The 20,962-nt window shown below is 36.1% G+C and overlaps 1 protein-coding gene across 1 annotated transcript in view; it reads right to left on the reverse strand.

Annotated features, from left to right (window-relative positions):
* The window catches only part of nek7 (NIMA-related kinase 7), a 126,723-nt gene that overhangs the window by 84,828 nt on the left and 20,933 nt on the right, over positions 1-20,962 (reverse strand). Inside the window, 1 exon segment of the mRNA NM_001003617.1 lies at positions 3,838-3,917. Coding sequence (NP_001003617.1) covers positions 3,838-3,891 — 54 coding nt within the window. The 5' untranslated portion in view covers positions 3,892-3,917.

Raw genomic sequence — 20,962 nt, forward strand, 5'->3', positions numbered from 1 at the left:
TGTATAGCGTGCTGCATCTGGAAGGGCAGGCTGCAAAATGCTTGCGCAGAATTATGCTCAGTGCGCAAATATTATCGAACACTTATCAAACTGTTTTTATTCGAAAAAATATATATTGTGATAATTAGCATTATCGAATTATAGCCCAGCTCTAGTTCCAACAGGGTTTGAACGAATCCACCTGGAACTGGATTTGACACCTGTGCTATAGTCTATAGTCAAGTCTATTAAAACGATGAACAAAAAACAGCCCATTATCTCTAAATGACATTGTTTTTGATGCTAAAATCTTGTTGACAAAAGTATTAAGTAAGGTCATGACCCCTTGGAGACAACAGAACTGCAATGCACAATAACAATAAAGAGCAAGTTATAATGCATTAATATTAACGGTAATAAAGTTATCATATTAGGTATCTCTTAGACTTGCTCCATAGTTTTGGTTAAATAAAAAAGGTCAGAAGGAATGGAAGATGAAGCAGAGCATGCTGGGTAAATGACTTCAAGCGACAACACATCACAGGAGCAACAGCAAAGGATGGAGGGTTGGCCACTGGTGACACAAGTGTAAAAAGAGAAATGCAGACATGCGGCCGGATGACAGGGGATGCGAGATAGGAGGAGGAGAATGACGGAGGACGGGGCGGCAGCAGTGTGGAGACTAGGTGTGAGCTGACAGCACAACACTGCCAGCGGCTGCCAGGGAAAGGACAACCGAAGCACTGAAGAGGTGGTAGCTTAGCAAGACAGGCTTGGTGGTGGTGGTGGTGGTGGTTGGTTGGTTGGTAGGTGCTGGAGGGGGGATCTTCGTTGTGGGGGGTGAACAAGGCAGGAGATCCTATTCGCATCCTTTTCATCAACGTCTCTCTCCAGGCCCGACCCATGCAATATTTATACCTCCTTCACCCTGCTCCTCTTCAATCTGCTCCAGTATTTAAAGCCCTTGCTTTACAAGGGGATTTTGCTTCGTTGAAAAATCCGCCGTGACGATTAAAATCGGATCTGAAGATCTCGCCCTCCCACTCGCTCAGAGAGCAAATGCGCCATCAAATATGCACGCCTTACCAACTCATCCGGCATCTCCCATGCATATCCATCAAACCTTGGGGACTTTAAGATATGATATCGCCGTATGCGTGATCGCATACACAATTCTGCGTTTTTGGTTTCTTTTCTTTTTTCCAAGGGAATACGAGTCAAACTTGGATGCTTGTTGAGATTCTTGTACAAGTCATTCCCTTAAGCTGTCATGGTGTAATCCGTTGGCAGACTTACCTTGAGTGTTGCGTTCAAACTAATGTCAAATGTCTCACATGCTTTATTGATGAGCCTGTAGTGTTCGCAGCTGAGATATACTCCACAGATATAACATTTAGTAAAATCAGAGCAGTCAATGTTTCGAAGGTCGAGTGGTATTGTTTTTTTAATATGATAACGAAGGTTAAAAAAGGCCAAATTCTGATTTATCAGCCAACGTTGTATGTTAAATAATTGAGAGACTTAGGGTCCAGAATGCACATATCTCTATGTATTAAGCAAGCCAAGGTGGGCAGCTTTAATTTGTTAACTGCAACTGCTATTTCATACATTTTGAACTCAAGCAGTCTTGTTGAGCTTTCCAAAATTAAAATAAATAAATAAATAAATAAATAAATAAATAAATAAATAAATAAACAAACAAACAAACAAACAATGTTTGGTTTCTTTTTTACAGTTTAAAATGCATGATATGGAGGAGGGGGCTTTTAACAATGAGTGTGTAAAACAAGGACAGTTCTTTATAAATACTTTCTGATAAGAGAAACTCAAAGTACCTTTTTTCGCAATCATTTATACTACTAGGGAATGAACAAGCAAACTTGAGCAGTAATACAGTGCTCAGCATAAATGAGTACATCCTATTTTGAAAATGAATATTTTTATCCATTTCTCAGCATATATAGATAATATATTTCGGTGCATTTGAACAAAATAGCTTTATTAAATCAATATAAATATTAAAAAAATATTTTAGTCTTTAGAAATAGAAAGATAATGCATTAAAATTCAAGCAAAATATTTTAAAAAATACAACCTACAAAATTAATTATTTTTTTACTTGAATTTAGCTTTTTTATTTTTTATTTAGTATTTTCCCTAACATATAAATTTGGCTGCAATCATTCTGTACTGTTATCATACGTTGTTTTGTTAGATTAGCTCCATATACTTTGTACATTAAGCTTGCTAAAAAAATATGAATTTATAAGAGATTTGTGAGGGGTGTACTCCTATTTGTTCATTTTTAAACCTCACTCCTCTGTTAATTTGTTAAACCTCACTCCTCTGACCTATAAAATGTGCTCTAGCGACAGATTCTAGAAGCCATTGTCTTTAGCCTCCTCATTAAAGCAACCGGTCGGCGGTTCGATCCCAACCCAGAGTGGGTGGTATATATATATATATATATATATATATATATATATATATATATATATATATGGATGCAACTATCAACCAATTGCACTATTAGCCTTGCCTTAATTCGTCATGGTTATTTAATCGCAAAGGCTTCAACACCGCGTTTCTGCACGGAACAAAACTGCTGCAACTAAACAGTTACGCCAACTGTGCGCTAGTTTAAAGTTTCGAGCTTGTACACCGAGGTGAATACACACGCACACTAGCTTAACTATGGCTGAGGTTAAAGGCTATTCACATTTTGCGTCTTTTGCGCGCACAAGTTCGTTATTTCTTTTCTTGCGTGAATATTGGGGGTGACATTCACTGTGAATCACGTGACAAGAAAAGACCCAATCAGTTTCATACTTTATATGGAATATACACATTTCTACTCCAAAGAGAAAAAAATATACAAAAATGGAAATACAAATCAAGTTCACAATTTACATTAGACAAACACTGTTCTTTATTTTTTCTTATTTTTATTTATTTTATTATTAATTTTTCTGTCATTTGGTTTCAGTGTTAAATATTACTTATGTTTAAATGGCAAAAACGTTTTCCAAAAGTCCAAAGAAAAATAGACTAATGTTTGTTTTTATTATTATTTTGTGCTGTATTATTTGGTTAAAGAGCAGCAAAAAAAAAAACACTTTAAAAAGGAACTTTTAAAGTGATTTACTAAACTAGTAGTCCTTTGTTGTTAAATTTATAGACACATAATAATCGTGATTATTCTGAAACCATGAATATGTATATTCAATGCACTATCAAATATATATATATATATATAAATAAAGAAAAGTGAGGTTTTTAAAAGGTGAATCTTCAGCCATTAATCGGCAAAATAGTCAAACGTTCTTGCTTTAATTTGAACGTAGCTCAAGATGACTTACAATAATGGAGTCGGATGATTGGAGGGAATTAGTCTTGGGGGTGTGAAAAGGAAGTACGACAGAAGAGAGATTAAGAGAGAGAAGGAGGAAGAGAGAGAGCAAAAGACTGCTAAAAGCAGCAGATTTCCAACACCTCTGTCTCTGGCACTGGAAACACATGATGGCTCCTGTGTGCAGGAAACGTTGCTTGTGCAGAGAGCAGAATCTCATTATCACCTCTCACCCGGCACAGCGGAGAGACAGCCGGAGCAGACCGCCGCCTGTCTCTCTGCGGGTGGATTGACAGACACGGGGAGATTTGACGGGGGCAGATGTGGATGTGGAAGAGGGCGACAGGCTCGTGCTACATGCTGCTAAGCAAGCAGGTGGTGAGTCAGGATGGTAGACGGCGGGAAAAAAAAAAAAAAAGTGGCTTTGTAGAACGGCTATATAACGAGATTACAAAGAAACTTCAGCTAGACTGCGTGTGTGTTTTTGTAACTGTGTGAGTTACACTAACCTGTGGCTGATACACTGGCACCGGCGGCTGCTGACCTTGTGATTGGGCGTCCATTGTGACAGCAGCAGTCGCTTACACCCCTGCAAAACAAACAAACAAGCACAAAATAAGATGCGCTGACCATTCACGGCACAGCAACAGGAGCAAACCCTCCCTCTGTGTAATAATCTAAAGTGATGGTGGACGTGTGAATCTGCTAATAGAATTAGGGTCTGGAGCAGCACTCCTGACAATCACATGCTTCTGCGGAAACGTCCGGCCAGCTCCAGAAACCTGATCCGCAGAGAACACGACACCCATTGTGTTAATGAGACCTGTCAAAGAGCCACGGCACTGGAGACCCTTCAAGCGGAATAGTAAAACTCAATTATTAAAACTTGCGAGCCATTCGCAGAGAACATGAGCAAATTATCGCAAATAGACTCTAAAGTATTATCTTAATGCATGTAACCAAATGCAGTGTTGTCAGATACAAAAGACCCACGATTACAGCTTATGGCGAGACAATATGTACAAGGTACAAGACCAGTTCAACCACTGAAATGCAATGTTATAGTTAGATATATGATCTCTAAATCAGACAATTGGAAATATACCAATGAATACCAGACCATGGCCATTGAGAGATTATCAGACTCTACAATTTGGAAATTAAATAATTGTATGACAATGGTGATTTGAACTGCTCAATCAAACTGCAGCTAAACTCTTTTTTTTTCTATTTGGTCTCTATTTTGATTTTGTACCAAAATAGAGACCAAATAGAGAAATTTTTTTGACAAAATAGAGACAAAATAAAACCAAATATCAAAAGCAGAGTTTTGATCTGTTTATGCTGTCCAGGACATCGTGTTTCAGGTGATGAAGTGAATTAAATCATAGTAAAGTTCCTAAGCAACAAACTGGCTCCTGAAATTTCACTCAAACTGATTTATATAGTGTTATTAGAAAATCTGTTTGAAAGGATAGTTCACACAAAAAATGAGAATTTATTCAAACCCTGTGGTCGAAAATGTAGTTTTGAGACTTTTATGAGCTTCTTTCTTCAGTTTAATGCAAAAAAATATTTTGAAGAAAGCTGATAACCTGTAATTATTGATTTTGATAGTAGGGAAAAAATTACAATGGAAGTCAATGGTTAAAGTATTCATCTTTTGTGATTAACAGAAGAAAAAGTGAATACAGGTTTTAAACAAGTAAAAGTTGAGTAAATAAATGAGGGTTGCTTGGTTTAATGGTTCTAGTATCGCAATAATATGGCTCCTAAATACTGGCGGTGTAGTTTGTAAACAGTAGTATCGTCATTAATAGTTCATCTACAATAGATAATGGTGTGTGCGGAAAAGTCACCAAAATGCTCACATGTTTGTGCAACAATAGACCATTTTATTTGAATAGTCTCTGGAGCTCTTTAAGGTTGCAAAACTATATAGAATTTGTGCCTATTATAGTATGTTTTATAGTAGCCTATTGCATGTTTTCCAACGCTTCTGTTCGAACGCACATATCAATTGGTTCGTTTCTGTTCCTGTTAATATGATTTATTGATGACCGCGACAATCTCTGTAAAAGAACAACTCACAAAGTGAAATTTTAATTACTTTGGATTGTTACCTGATAAGACTAGAAAAAAGAAATAGATGAAAAATCCAAAATAGCAACAAGAAACATAGAAAAATTGTTGACCACTTCATATGGCCTAATTTTGTTGGAAAAATACACTTTTGTAACAAGTTCCTTCTGGTATAATTTGTATCTTTATTTGAATGTTGTTTGGTTGGTCAGTTATCTACAAAATAAACAAAAAGAATAAATTCGTTTAAGGTAAGGATGGGTGTGAATAATATTTTTTTGCCCTTCAGGCCTAATTTAATGTTTTCCAGAATTTATTGTGGAGTGTGTTTTTGTTTTGGTACACTAGCTGGTTTGGCCTTTCATGTATGAATAAACATAACACTAAAACCACAAGAAGTCAGTGGCAAGTCTCAATCTTACTGAGTGATTTATTGACACATTTATTCAAACGATTCATTCAAAATGACGGATTCATTTAGAAACTCAAAAAGTGACCATCTTAATGAAGATATCATAGAATCATTGACTTCGCTTACATGGACATCAGTAATCAAATTATTTGGCTTAATCTAATTAAGACAGTAATATGATTAAGGTGTTGAGTTGTTTGTTGAATGTTCCTTTCATGATCCCGTTTTACATGTTATAGCACATAGATTGATTAATTCATTGCGTCACCACGCTATCCACATTTCCTCCGCAGTGTCATGTAATTTTGGGTTTTCATTTTTAATTTGTCAACTTTAACTGCAGTTTGGCACTTTCACTTTCACTTGGGAACATTTCATGCATGCCCTCTGTGACAAACGAGATAAAAAAAAAAAACTCCACATTTCATGATGCAAGTGTCTGTGGTCTGTACTCACTCGGTAGGTGCAGAGTGTCAAACAGCTCTGTGTGTGTGTGTGTGTGTGTGTGTGTGTGTGTGTGTGTGTGTGTGTGTGTGTGTGTGTGTGTGTGTGTGTGTGTGTGTGTGTGTGTGGATTATCAAGTCGCAAAACATCCTACATGACAGTAATAGTTTGATTAAGGTGTTCGATTTCTCATTAGTTCGATTAGGACCTTAATTGGATTAAATTCATTTAAAAATAAATAAATAAATAAATAAATAAATAAATAAATAATTATATAAATAAATAAATAAATAAAAAATAAATAAAAATTTAAATTAAAAAAATAATTAAAAAATTAAAATCGCTGGTTACATGTAGACTCTTAATCAGAGTATTGTCTTAATCTCATTGAAATCAAATTATTGGTGTCCATGTAAACATACTCATTAAGTCAGTTTGTTTAAAAACAGATTTGTTAATAAACATGTCTGCTGAACTACCATGATAATACATAAAAACCACTATTGCTTGTGTTACATTACAAACTTATATAATATCATACATCATATATCATATCATATCTAATTAACAGAACAATAATAGTCCATACAGGTATAGTTGTTGCTACTATCATTTGAACCATAGACTCCTTCTCATTGTATTCTAAGAGGTTTATGTACAAACTGTAATTAAAACAACAGATATTATAGTCCATGAAAAACAAATCGCAGTCCCCAACTTTTAACACCAAGTTAACTCAAGTTGTTAGTGTTCATATAGAGAGGTTTTCTTTAAAAGGATCAACATATGCCTCTTTTAGTGACCCAAGTAGACCAGTGTTCATTGGAAGAAAACTACAAAGTGGACTAAAATGTAAAACAAATTCAGAACTCTTTTAGAGATGAATTGTGCGACTCTTATTTATCAGTATAGCCGAACAATACGTTTCTGCATACTTGACTAAATCAGCCAATACACATTAATCAATCAAATATCACCAACAATATCATAAAATTAGTAAAATATTAGTTTTTTTTAGTGTTACTTCACAAAATCTTATTTCATAATCTGCCATCCTATAAATATGTGCTTTCAGCCATTAAAAAATATCTGACCATGAATGTGAAACCAAAGATTCCTTCATTGTATCTAAACACATTCAATAATCACCATCCATAACCCCCCAGTGTCTGTAGGTTTAGTCTGATGCTCCTCAAAAGCCTAAAGAGGCATTAATGTGGTCACAATAAAGTGTATGTGCGAGTAAGAAACAGTGAAGATGTGTTGTCTTTGCAGAGCTGACGATGAGAAGGAATAAATTAGGTCTGAGCTCTCGTCGGTGACAGAGAGCAAATACAAAAGACGGCGGCGTGCTTTTCTTTACATCAAGCCGGGAGATGGGCCTGTGCGTGCTGCAGCCATCAAAATTTTTAATGATTGCTCGGTTGTCACTTCACTGCGGCGTGCAGCTCGGGTGAGCTCACCGTGTCCTCACTGTACTGAAGGAATATGAGCGAGGGTTTAAAAAAAAAGAAGAAGAATAAGGAAAAAAAAAAGGAAAAGGAATCGCTCCTTTCATAGAAAGGCCATTTTCATGTCGCTCACCGTGGTGAACGTCCGTCTCTGCGCGTTGTCAGGGCTGAGTGGATCGAGGAGCTCGAGCCAATTAAAATACCTCATGCCGGTGAACGGAGAAAAGGAGCTGAAGCTGTCACCATGGCAAAATAAAATCAGCCCGGTTTGTTGAAGGTTAATAACACTAATTAAACACCAACCCTACGCCTGAGATTTGAGTGGCAGCGCGAGCAGGACAAGGTTTGTTGCCACCGAAGATTTGTTTCTGTTTGCCATTTTTACAGTTTAGCTAAATTTGTCTCCACATTAAGGGGCGCAGAAACGGCACGCGTGACGCATTTTCTCTGGGGAAGAAGCTAGTCGTTAAAGGCACACATTTAAGCATCCTCTGTGCGAGTACGTAATTAGTATTGGAAGAGTAAGTTTTTAAATTAATGAAACAGACCAGCCGGGCTCCCGAAAAGCAAACTTGCGAAACGCGTTCTTTGTTATTTCTTCATGAAACTTCAAAATGTGACTGAGGTGAACGATTTTGGGCACTAATTAGCAGTTTAAGACAGCAGCCAATGGACACTACAGGTGAAGATGTGCGATGCTGCTGTCCTCTCTCAATTATGAGTAAAAACAAACAATTCTACTCAAATGTGGGAATCAAGAGTAACACAACTAATTGCAATCTGAAGATAAGACTATTCATTAATAAAATGAACATGCTGTTCAAAACTTATTTTCATTCTCTAATGTTCCAGACCCCATAGTAAAACAATAATGTAAACTGCACACAGTGCTAAGATGTTAAAAAGATCCATGTTGCCAGCATGGCAAAAAAAAAATTACCCACATTCTTCAATCCAATTGAATTAGGTGGGGTCTTAGGATTCTAGCATACAGCATCAGTTTGATATTGAGAGTGGGGCAAGACTAGAGAAGTGAAATATCAAAGAAATAACTGTGTTAGAAGTGTTAGACGACTGACAGTAATATTTAGTGATGCAAATATGTACATTTTTCTTAAATTTCAAAGATATTTTTTCTAATAATTTTTAGGGGGTTTTCACCTTTAATTGGAAAGGACAGTGGAAGTTACAGGCAGGAAAGTATTGGGAGCAGACAGAGGGGAAGGGTTGGCAAAGGACCTCGAACTGGGAATCGAACTTGGGTCGTCATCAACACCATGGTGCTTTATGTTGGCGCACTTAACCACTAGGCTATTGGTGCAGACATTGAATTTCAATGATTTGAACTGAAAATGTGGTATTATTTTAACTATTTGTATAATTCTCAACTGAATGATGGATTTCCAATGAAAGATTTTGCAAATCTTATTTTCCAAAAAAAGATAAAAACAAAATGCTTGGAGTTGGACAAAGACCCGTTTTATTTCAATTGGTAACAATATGACTTTTAAGACGGCCTGCAAGCAAACAAGTTTCTCAAACAACTCTCTCTCTCTCTCTCTCTCTCTCTCTCTCTCTCTCTCTCTCTCTCTCTCTCTCTCTCTCTCTCTCTCTCTCTCTCTCTCTCTCTCTCTCTCTCTCTCTCTCTCTCTCTCTCTCTCTCTCTCTCTATATATATATATATATATATATATATATATATATATATATATATATATATATGGCGACGTCGTGGCGCACAAGTAGTGCTGTCGCCTCACAGCAAAAAGGTCGCTGGATCACAGGTTCACGCCTCGGCTGGGTCAGCTGGCGTTTTTGTGTGGAGTTTGCATGTTCTCCCTGCGTTCGTGTGGGTTTCCTCCAGGTGCTCCGATTTCACCCTTTGTCCAAAGACATGCGGTACAGGTGAATTGGGTAGGCTAAATTGTCTGTAGTGTATGAGTGTGTGTGTGACTGTGTGTGTGGATGTTTCGCAGAAATGGGTTGCGGCTGGATGGGGCATCCGCTGCATAAAAGTGTGGTGGATAAGTTGGCTGGTTCATTCCACTGTGACGACCCCAGATTAATAAAGGGACTAAGCCGACAAGAAAATGAATAACTGAATCTAACTATCTGTTAATCCCGCATATTTTATAATTTCTTGTTCCCAAATAAAACACTTTCATATTGTTAGATTAGAGTTCAACTTTGCAAAAACTTCACAAATGACATGTGTTTTCTGGTTAATTATAATCCCATCTTGACATTGCATATCCTGTGATGGGACTATTGCAGATTCACACAATGCGATATCGATGCTGAAATTGTGCAGCCCTAACAGCAAGTTAATCAAAATCTTAGGCCCACTGTTACTAGACTAGAGTCAGCCTGGCAGTGGTGCCACAAGAAGGACTGCCTCATTGCTGGTTAGTTCACCTTCAGTTCACTGCTGGTTAGTTCTCCTGCAGTTTCAAGCGCCTCCGATTAAGGCTGGCAGCACAGCTTCTTTGAATGACCTATTCAGTGTCAGAATGACTCCAGGGCATTGGTGGTTTCCATCCACAGACCTTTGCCAGCACCCTCATTAACAGAATCAATTAAAAATGCCACATGTTATAAGCACACATTGACAATGATTAAGGGAGCCTCATCCTCTGGAGATGACTACATTCAGACGCACACAAAAACACACATCAAAAACTCCCAAACGTCCAGAGAAACGTTCATCTGCCACTGTCCATTTTCCACCAGTTATTTACAGCTTCTGCGAGCAACACGGGTTTACAGCTGCGTTGCTTGTAATATTTAACTTACTGAAAAGGGGCCACGGTAACAACTACGTAGCTATACATAGCTTAGCATGACAAAAGGGCTATTACTTGCCATGATGACAGTAGGCAACCTACTTGAAATAGAGGCCTGGAAGCTGACTAACAACGGAAGTGGCAGTTTAGCTGCATAGTCGCAAAGAATGACAACAGAAGTCTCTTCATTGGTATATTTTATTGTCTGGCCTAAGATGAACCTAATAAAGCAAATAAATAAACAAAATTAATAATAATAATAATAATAATAATAATAATAATAATAATATAGATACTCTATTATAACCAAACAAATAACATTTTTCATTTTAACCGCAATAGAAACAGAACGATTACATTTTTGATCGATAAGATGTAAATAAAATCAATCAAATTGTTCTTTAATGCCATTTGCAGGCAACAATTTTTGATAATATACTTATAATCTATTATGAAGAAATTAATATAAATATATAATAAATTATATAACATTAATACAGGAAAAATTAAATAGTATGGATGCTCAGATCAATCAGCTGGAGATCAGTATTGGCCAATATTCACATTTAAAGACTCAATCGGTAAACGCTAAACTGGCCAATCACATAAACCGATCACAAGTGTTTGTTTGGGTTTACAAGCAAAGGAAGATTCATTTTAACTTCCTATGCATCAAATATGCACTCCAAACATTTACTTGATTGAAACTTGCTGAATTCTTCTTTCGTCATTTGCAATGTTTCTAAATTGCTTTGTGAGTCATTTTTCTTTTTATCTGTCTTATCTATTATTTTCTGTAAAGCTGCTTCTGACCATGATGTGTCCTCACTAAATAGTTATAAATGACGTGCTTGAGAGATTGTATCCAGCATCCTTCATTTATTCTCCTAAATTTGCAACAACGGGAATCTAAAAGTGTGATGATATCGAATTTTTAGCCACCGACATGCAGAGATTTAAGATGTACCAAATTTTCAAGATATGCCTCCAATTTTTGTCCACCGAAAATTTAACAGCCGAAAATACATTATGCCTTTTGACACATTATCAAATTTTTTGGGCTTCAGTCTTTGTTGGGTTACTCTTTTAAACCTGGAAGCATTAACAACTTATATCGAAATACATATCGTTATTCAATATAGAAAAATAATTGTCGAGATTGCATTTTTGCCACATTGCCCAGCCCTAATTAACACTGTATCGTTTTAATTGAGTAATTATATAATGTTCAATTAATAAAATTTTTGTGCCCAAATGGCTCAAGTTTGCTATAAAATACTTACAGTCAGGCCTTAAAAACACATACAAATAATAAACTTTCACAAAGAAGAGATCTTTACAAGTATCATACTTAAAGGGAAAATGTGCTTTATGCAATGTTAAAGTTATTTAAAGCTTAAAGCATCAAAATCAGTACTCTGTATCGGCCGATCACCATAATGAGGAATCGGCACTCTGTATCGGCTCCAAACAGCCTAACTGTATATATTTAATATTTTTAAATAAATAACTGCTAACCTGCAAATAAGTTATAATAATTTAATAAACTACTGATACAGTATAATATATATATATATATATATCCCAAACAGCCAGCCAGGATTCGAACCAGCAACTTTCTTGCTATGAGGCCACAGTGTTAACCACTGATCCACAGAGAATTTTACTAATAAGGCTAAAAACTGTTCAGTATATCATCAAATTTTGCAAGTTGTGATTAATTTTTCAATTAAGACCTTTCACTCGCACAATATACTGCCTAACATTATTGATTAACTCCTTACATTTATATCGTTGACCTTAAAAGCCGCAAAATAACTGCGCTAGATGTCTTCTCTGTGAGTGGGAGCCCATCATTAATCAATGCAGCCTTTAGTTCAGTGGAAATTGAGTAATTGCCAATTTTACGAGGCATCAACTCCTGGAGGCTGCGATGACTTCATATTAAATTCCCAATAACTATGCATGTGCTGAACACTTCAGAGGTCTTTGAAGCAGAAAAAGATAATCAAAGAGCAGATTCACCTTGCGCTCCCATGTCCAAAACGATAAAAGCAGACATAACCGAACTGATCAGTCGCCAAGCAAGCACAACAGGGCAGCCCAAGTGATGGCAGGTTGCCCTATATGTCCATTATTCCCCCGTTTCCTAGATGCTTTCTTCTTTCACACATGAAAAAGAAAGACGTATCAAGAAAGGGAAGAGGGTTCTTTTTTTGTTCGTCAAGTAGCGTGGATGTTAACTAGCTCTGAACTTAAATTAGCCTTTGCTCACAGGTGTTCATGCAGACCGGATGATATGCAGATGAATCCAAAAGTGCACGAAAGTAAAGGCAACAGTGGAAGCGCGTGGTATGAACAGCACATGAAAGGCCGCTTTGAGCCTGTGAATACAGTAAAAGCAGTGGCCATGATTATAAGAAAGCTCGAGTGAAGCTAAAACCATCTGATCATTAATGATGGAAGAGTCCGAAATTAAAAAGGACCGGAATTTGCACTTTTATTTTAATCAGAGCTGAAAAGAAACATGAGCCTAGAAGTGCGAGTCGCCACGAAGAGCTCAAGACGCGTTTGAAGATTCAGGATGCGGTCGTGTCGATTCTGCAGCTTATTTAATGATGCCGTTTATGAATTTTTACTTTCAATCGGGGACTTTTGATCTATTATTTGACTTACTGGACAATTAAGATATTTAATATGCAGCGGTTTAATGAATATGTAAATATGCGCACATGTGCATGTTCCTCTCAATAATAAAACAACTGCTGCTGAAATTACAGTGGTGAGAAAACAGCAATTAAGAGTCTACTAATATCTCTACTATTCACTACTCTAGTTAGGTCATGTTTATTTATGGAACACGTTATACAGTAGATTTCTTTTAAGCAAGAAGCTTTACAGTAACTGGAATCGCATTTCAATTTCTCATTAAGCAGCTTTTCAGGGCTTACATTCATTCATGGATATTTGATCTTGGTGGACTTAACAGAGGAAATGAACCAAAGAAGATGTCCATGTCAAAGTAGGCGGAGCCTCATACCCACTATTATACAAATCACAATAAATCAATGATAGATAAAATAATGCTTTGACAAGCAGTTTCAAACTTCTGGAATGAATTACATTTACAAAAAAAATGTATATATATATATATAAATTTATATTTATTTATATATATATATTTATATATATATATATATTTATTTATATATATATATATTTATATATATATATATATATATATTTATTTATATATATATATATATATATATATATATATATATATATATAAAATCAAAATGTTTTTTCATTTTTTTTTCTTTCTATAAAGTATATTACAACTTTTAGTTACAATAAATCTGCAATCTAGTAGTTTTATTAACCTATACTGTATGTATATACTTGGTTCACACTTCATTTGGTCACTACTCAGTTGAGTTTTCTGACCTTAAACTTAACACTTTCATTCCACTATCATCCTTTAGAAATTTAATCCAGTTAATAGTACAATCACTGTACTTGTTTTTCATTTTTCCTTGGTTTTATTATATGTTATTACCTGCATCTGTAAAATGATTACTGTATTGGGTCACTCCTGTGCTGTATCTGCTTTTTATGTTGCCTCTTGGCCAGGTTGTCATTGTAAATAAGAATTGGTTCACAGTTGACTTACCTGGTTAAATAAAGATTATTATTATTATTATTACATTAGTATTTTCTACATAATAATAATAAAAAATATTATTAATAATAATAATACAAACTACCATCTATATCAAGATAATTAAAATTATTATTATTTTATTTCAATTTAAATTGTGTGCACATAATAGGGCTGCACGATATTGTAAAAAACAAAACTAACACTGCAATATTTTTCTTTACTGCAATATATGTTGTGAACTTGCCATATAAATGTAATTTCACCAGATGACTTGATAAGCTTGTAAAGAATTCATTATTTTAGATCAACTGAGATGATTCTGTAGGGGAGCGTATCCACAATAAATATTAATTACAAAAAATGACAAGCATAGTTAAGAACAACAGAAAAAAAAGATGAAAATAAACAATCATGTATTATTTTCTGGTGATTCAAACTGTATTCAGCAGAAACTAAATAATCACTGTATATGAATAACAGTAATAATAATAATAGTAATAATAATAATAATAACTCTAGGGCTGGACGGATAAATTATATTATATCAAATTGTGATCAATTTTTTCAATAACAATGGTAAGCTCTGGACGTTTTTACTCTATATTGATCTAAGAACCAATCACACAGCAGAAATGTGTAACAATGGGAATCTAAAAGTGAGTTGACATTGAATTTTCAGCCACCGAGGCGAAGATTTGAGACGTACCATACTTTTAGCCACCGAAAATTTATCGGCCAAAAATATGTTATGTCATTTAATGGACGTTAATGGGGTTATTCTTTTACATCTGGAAGCATTAACAGCTTATATCAAAATATACATCACTATCATTCAATATGGAAAATAATTATCAAGATTGCATTTCTTCCATATCACCCAGCCCAAATTAACGCTGTATCATTTTGAGTAAGAAATTATACAATGTCCAATTAATTTATATTTATTGTGCCCAAATGGCTCATGTTTGCTTTAAATTCTTACAGTCAGGCCTTAAAAACATGCAAATAATAAACTTTCAGTTCAAATTTGAAATTATTCCATTATATTGCAACTGTAATGTAAAGTCAACTTCAATCCCAACTACATTGCAGATGCCTGCGATGTGACTATTGCAGACTCCCATATTTGGATATCGGTGCTGAAACGATATATTGTGCAGCTTTAGCACACAGCCAAACATAAAAAACATGTAAAAAGCAAAACATATATAAAAATTCTCGTGAAGCGATTAGTAAGGTGTACCAATTTAACTGCACATTTTTAATTCTTAACATTTTAAAAACTTGGTTGTAGCTCTCCTTATTTAACACAATTATTTTATATGATTACTAGTAGGGTTGGGCGCCTTACAATATTTTTTGTATTGTGTGTATACTGCAAAATATAAATAAGGCATGGGCATGGCCAACTGACATGCAGCATTCATGAGGGTGAGAAAGATGCTCCATTGGAGACAGGCAGTGTTGCCAATTGCTTTATAATTTCAACAAGAAGTGATCAGTTTTAATGTCTATATGAGAATAGTAATTGTTTTGAAACAAAAATTTTTTTATTTTTTTTTAAAGGGGAAAAAAACTACTAAAGATATACACTCAACGGCCACTTTATTAGGTACACCAATATCAGGTTGGACCCCCTTTTGCCTTCCGAAATGCCTTATTCCTTTGTGACACAGATTCAACAAAGTGCTGGAAAATTCTTCAGATTTCAGTCGACGTTGACAGGATAGCATTATAGAGTTGCTGCAAATTTGTCGGCTGCACATCCATGATGTTAATCTCCCATTACACCACGTCCCAAAGGTGCTCTATTGGATTGAGAGCTGGTGACTGTGGTGACCATTGGAGTACAGTGAACTCAAGAAACCTTAGATTATTTACACTTAGAAAACATACCCCTCAACATTACACCACCACCAGCAGCACAAGGCAGGATGGATCCATGCTTTCATGTTGTTGACGCCAAATTCTGACCATTCCATCCAGCAGATTTGCAGCAGAAATCGAGACTCATCAGAACTGCCGTTCACCGGATATTTTCTCTTTTTCAGACCATTATATGTAAACCTTAGAGATGGTTGTTCATGAAAATCAGAGGAGATCAGCAGTTTCTGAAATACTCAGATTAGTCCATCTGGCACCAACAACCATGCCACTTTCAAAGTCCCTTAAATAACCTTTCTTCCCCATTCTGATGCTCGGTTTGAACTGCAGCAGATCATCTTGACCCAAGGTCTTGTATCTTGTATAATCCATTTTATATATTTTCTGGAATAACTACTTTTATAAAATAAAAAATAAATAAATAAATAACTATAACCTGAAGGATTTCACTTTCCCATACTGTAAACTTTTGGTCATTAGAGGTGTGAACCTATACTGGTCTCACGGTTCGGTTACGATTATCATGCCTTCGATTCGGTTCAATTCGATATCCCGGTGCATCATGCTGCATTGGCGATGCTTTCCATATACAGTATTATATTTTAGGGGGGAGGATATAACATGCTGTCTGTACCCACACTGTAACCACACTGTCTCTCATTCAAACACATACACAAACATAGACAACACACACACACACACACACACACACACACACACACACACACACACACACACACACACACACACACACACACACACACACACACACACACACTTAAGCCCTTGCAACTGTGAGAGCTCGAGCTGAGGGGAACAGAAAAAAAAAAAGAAGCACTTTTCCGACGGTCCCTTAGTGAGAGCTCCTCTCAGTGCGAGCTATCCCGGCTAAACACATATTGCGAAGCCTTAAACGGCGCAGTGCTCGTAATGTCGAGCGAAAAAAAGAAAGACAGCTGTGAAACATAACCAGCTTTGTCTTTTTGTAGGAAACACACTTTATCTTTTTAGAGCAGTGGTTCTCAAACTTTTTTTTCTTCAAGTACCACCTCAGAAAAAAAAAATCTCTCCAAGTACCACCAAAATGAGCAGTATTGAAATACAATAGTAGGCCCAGTAAAGCAGCTACGCCTCTGCACACTTAAAAAAAAAAACGTGGCAGATTACCTCAGAAATATAGGCTATATATATATATATATATATATATATATATATATATATATATATATATATATATATATATATATATATATATATATATATATATATATATATATATATATATATAGATAGATAGATAGCCTATATTTCTGAGGCATATTATTTATGGCATATTATATAGATCATTTTTGATAATTTTTTTTAAATGTGTTTAGCATGTACATGACATATTTCATTCCTCCGAGTACCACTAGAAGGAGGCCTACGTACCACAGTTTGAGAACCACTGTTTTAGGGTAAGAGATTTTTGAGTTATTGCCATCTATAACTGAATGTGTGTCAGGAATACTGAAAACAAAACCAACTGAACTGCGCTCATTTCTGGCGCCCCCGTGGATATACAGCAGCCTTAGCATTTGCCTTTGGTGCCTATGCCACGGACCGGCCCTCAGTTGGTTGAGTGTCATAAATGATGTCAGTACATAATAACCGGTTATGATTATTACTGTACCGATAACGAATTGTCTGCGTCTGCATCGCGGTGCACGGAAAAAACAATTAATTTTGACACCTCTATTGGTCATACTATTGGCCAGCCCTTGTTACTAGGGTGATAACAAAAATGAATTAGCTTATTTTCATTTAAATGTAAAGAATTTAACAGCAGCACTTTAAATAAAGCAGCTGGTTGTATAACTTCTTATTTAAATAAATATTTAAATCGCAATACTATGCGGTTGCCAGGTGATTTCTTACTGGCCTACATCATATACACGTTATTTAATTAAATAATACTCTGCAGGATTTAATCAATGTCACTACTAATTGAGCTTTATACAAATGCATATGCTGCACCATATGCTCATTTACACGGCAGTATTAACATTAGAAGATTGCATTTGTCTCAATAAGCTTTATGTAAAATAACAAATGCAGTCTAATTGCATTACATTCAGCAAATATAAAAATGCTTCACCTAAAAGGCTGTTTTGTTCAAGCTTACAACAATTGCATTTCCATAAGGACCCAAGTCTTGCGGTCTTAAGGGAGTCGGGCCCTGCCATCCATATTCCTGCTCGCCGCCTATTTATAGGCCTCCTTTACATTTTTCACTTTCACATTTTATAGGGTAATGATTATTTCTCAGCGGAAGTAAATAGCACAGCACAAATGGCCTCTGCATGTGAGGGCCGTCTTTGATTTATACCCACACACAAAGTAGTGCACAGGCCTTTGCCTTTAATGCCTGACTCTATTTTACGGCAAGTCTCCGAGGAGCTCACTTTTGTGTGCACTACAGTTCCCCCTTTCTCATTTCAGGGTCAGAAACCCGCTACAGTAACGACGTGCATTCGTTTGTATCTCATCCAAGTCAGGCTCCTTCAATCATCGCGCGCGCACACACAAACATACGGCTCGGCGTAGGAGGCTGGAGTGTGTGCAGGTGTAATGATCCACTTTACGTATCCTTGAGTCAAAAGGACGTGGCTCAGAGGAGCTGGCAGGGCAGCAATAGACCCGGGCCACCTCGGCCTACTGCCTATTGTGTGCCTTCTCAAGGGCCAGTTTGATGAATCAGTTCTGGGCTCGGGCTTTTGTTAGCGTGCCGTCAAGCCTGCAGGTGCTTTATAGTGGAGGGTCTGAGAGGGAACAGTTAATTACCCTGCAGGGGCGCGTGGCTCCCTGAACGCTGTTTGATGTGCAGAGCTGGAGCGTGGTGAAGGGAGTCCTAAAGTGATGCAAATAATCCATTAGAGCTAACTTGACTAGCTTGTTTGTCTGCGTAAGGATGACCAATTTGAATAACACGCGATGCGGAATAAACATTTCATCCGATTGCATTGAAAACATTTACACCTCTTGTAGTTAATGAGGGGTTTTTAAGGTTTATTGTGGCTTGTTTTTTCTTATCTGTAGTCTATAAGGAGAAATGTTTAATTTAGAACTATAATAAATTACCAAAAAAATAGAGAAGATGGTTTTATATTTCCATTCATATAGATACGAGTCAAAATAAATGAGCACCTGCTTTAATATGATGTTGGTTGCCTGTTAATTGCCAAATCAGCACCAACCTACAAAATATGGAGTCTGCTTAGGAGCGGTTTACATGTTGCATCTTTTACACACTCAAGTTCGTTATTTCAAATTAGGGCTGTGCAATTAATCGAAAATCTGATTTCGATTTCGGCTTGTAACGATTATGAAAAAGCTTTAATCGAGATAAACGATTATTCCATCACGAACCGCCCCCTTTCCAGTTGTACACATGTGAAAACTCTTTGCCTCTGCAAAGCTCAGTTCCACGTGAAAATGACTAAAAGCATGTGCTGTAATGTCACTTTTACAGCACGGGATGCGCATCATTCATATTTTTAAAAGCGCAAAAGAGCACGTGCTGTAGTGTGTGTGCGCGCCGTGCTTAGCCTCGGACAGGTAGCGTGTGTGTGTGTTTGCATGCTTTTTAGCCTTTGACAGCAGAGCACACACATGAAATGCGATCTTAATGTGAGCGATTTAATGGTCAAATAGCCTACATGCACATTTGTGTCAGAGCGCGGTGTTTAGTAATTATTCATACTAACCCTCAATTGTGTAATAAACTAAGAAGTTGAAAATCAAAAGACACGTGAAAAAGAAACCATATCAGAGCCGCACTATTCTTAAAGTGACAGCGTGCGGTATTCCTGCTGCTGCCGACTGTTTTTATTATTAATCAATAATAAAATCAAAAATGCAGTGAAGCAGTGAAGATGCTTAAAGCACAGTTTAAACATAACAGATTTAATAACTCATTTCTAATAACTGATTTCTTTTATCTTTTCTGTGGTGACAGTACATTATTTTTTACTAGATATTTTTCAAGATACTAGTATTCAGCTTAAAGTGACATTCAAAGGCTTAATTAGGGTAAATAGACAAGTCATTGTATAACAGTAGTTTATTCTGCAGACAATCAAACATATATATTGCTTAAAGTGGCTAATTATATTGAGCTGTTAAAATAGGTTTCAAAATATTCAAACCTGATTTTATTCTAGCTGAAATAAAACAAATAAGCCTTTCTCCAGAAGAAAAAAATAGTATAGGAAATACTGTTTAAAAAAAAAAAAAAAAAAAAAACCTCTGTTAAACATAATTTGGGAAATATTTATATATAAAAATAAATTCACGGGAGGACAATAATTTTGACTTCACGATTATTCAAAACAATTATCTTTTGATTACAATTAGGACCAAAATAATCGTGATCATGATTTTTCTCATAATCGAGCAGCCCTATTTCAAATTGAGATGTGCGGCAAGTGAACAAAATTAGGGAGCGATGTGGTTGCCATGTACATGCGGTGCTTCTTCCAGGCATGCCTCGAGCACAGCGAGTTAAAATCATCTCAACTTTTTTTAGAATGCCACAAGACAAGATTTTACCAATCAGCTTATGGATTATACACATTTCAGTGAGTAATAACAATAGACTAATTACCTAAAAGCACCCGAAATTGGGGCATTTTAAATTCTTTCAAGAATAAATCTTGTATTCAAGCTGGAGAAAGGGTTTGCCATTGGTGCTTTTATGGAGACTGATGGTGGCTTAGGTATAACTGACATCACGAGAGTGCGAGCTCTTAAGTGCATCAAATTTATTGAAGAAAGTGGCATGGCTCACATTTTTTGTGCAGTTTTATACTCTATAGACCCTATCATACATCCGGCGCAATGCGGTGCAATTGTTGTTTGCTAGTTTCAGCTCTG

This window comes from Danio rerio, chromosome 22, assembly GCF_052040795.2.
Source record: "Danio rerio strain M-AB ecotype USA chromosome 22, GRCz13ab, whole genome shotgun sequence".
Lineage (NCBI taxonomy): Eukaryota > Metazoa > Chordata > Actinopteri > Cypriniformes > Danionidae > Danio > Danio rerio.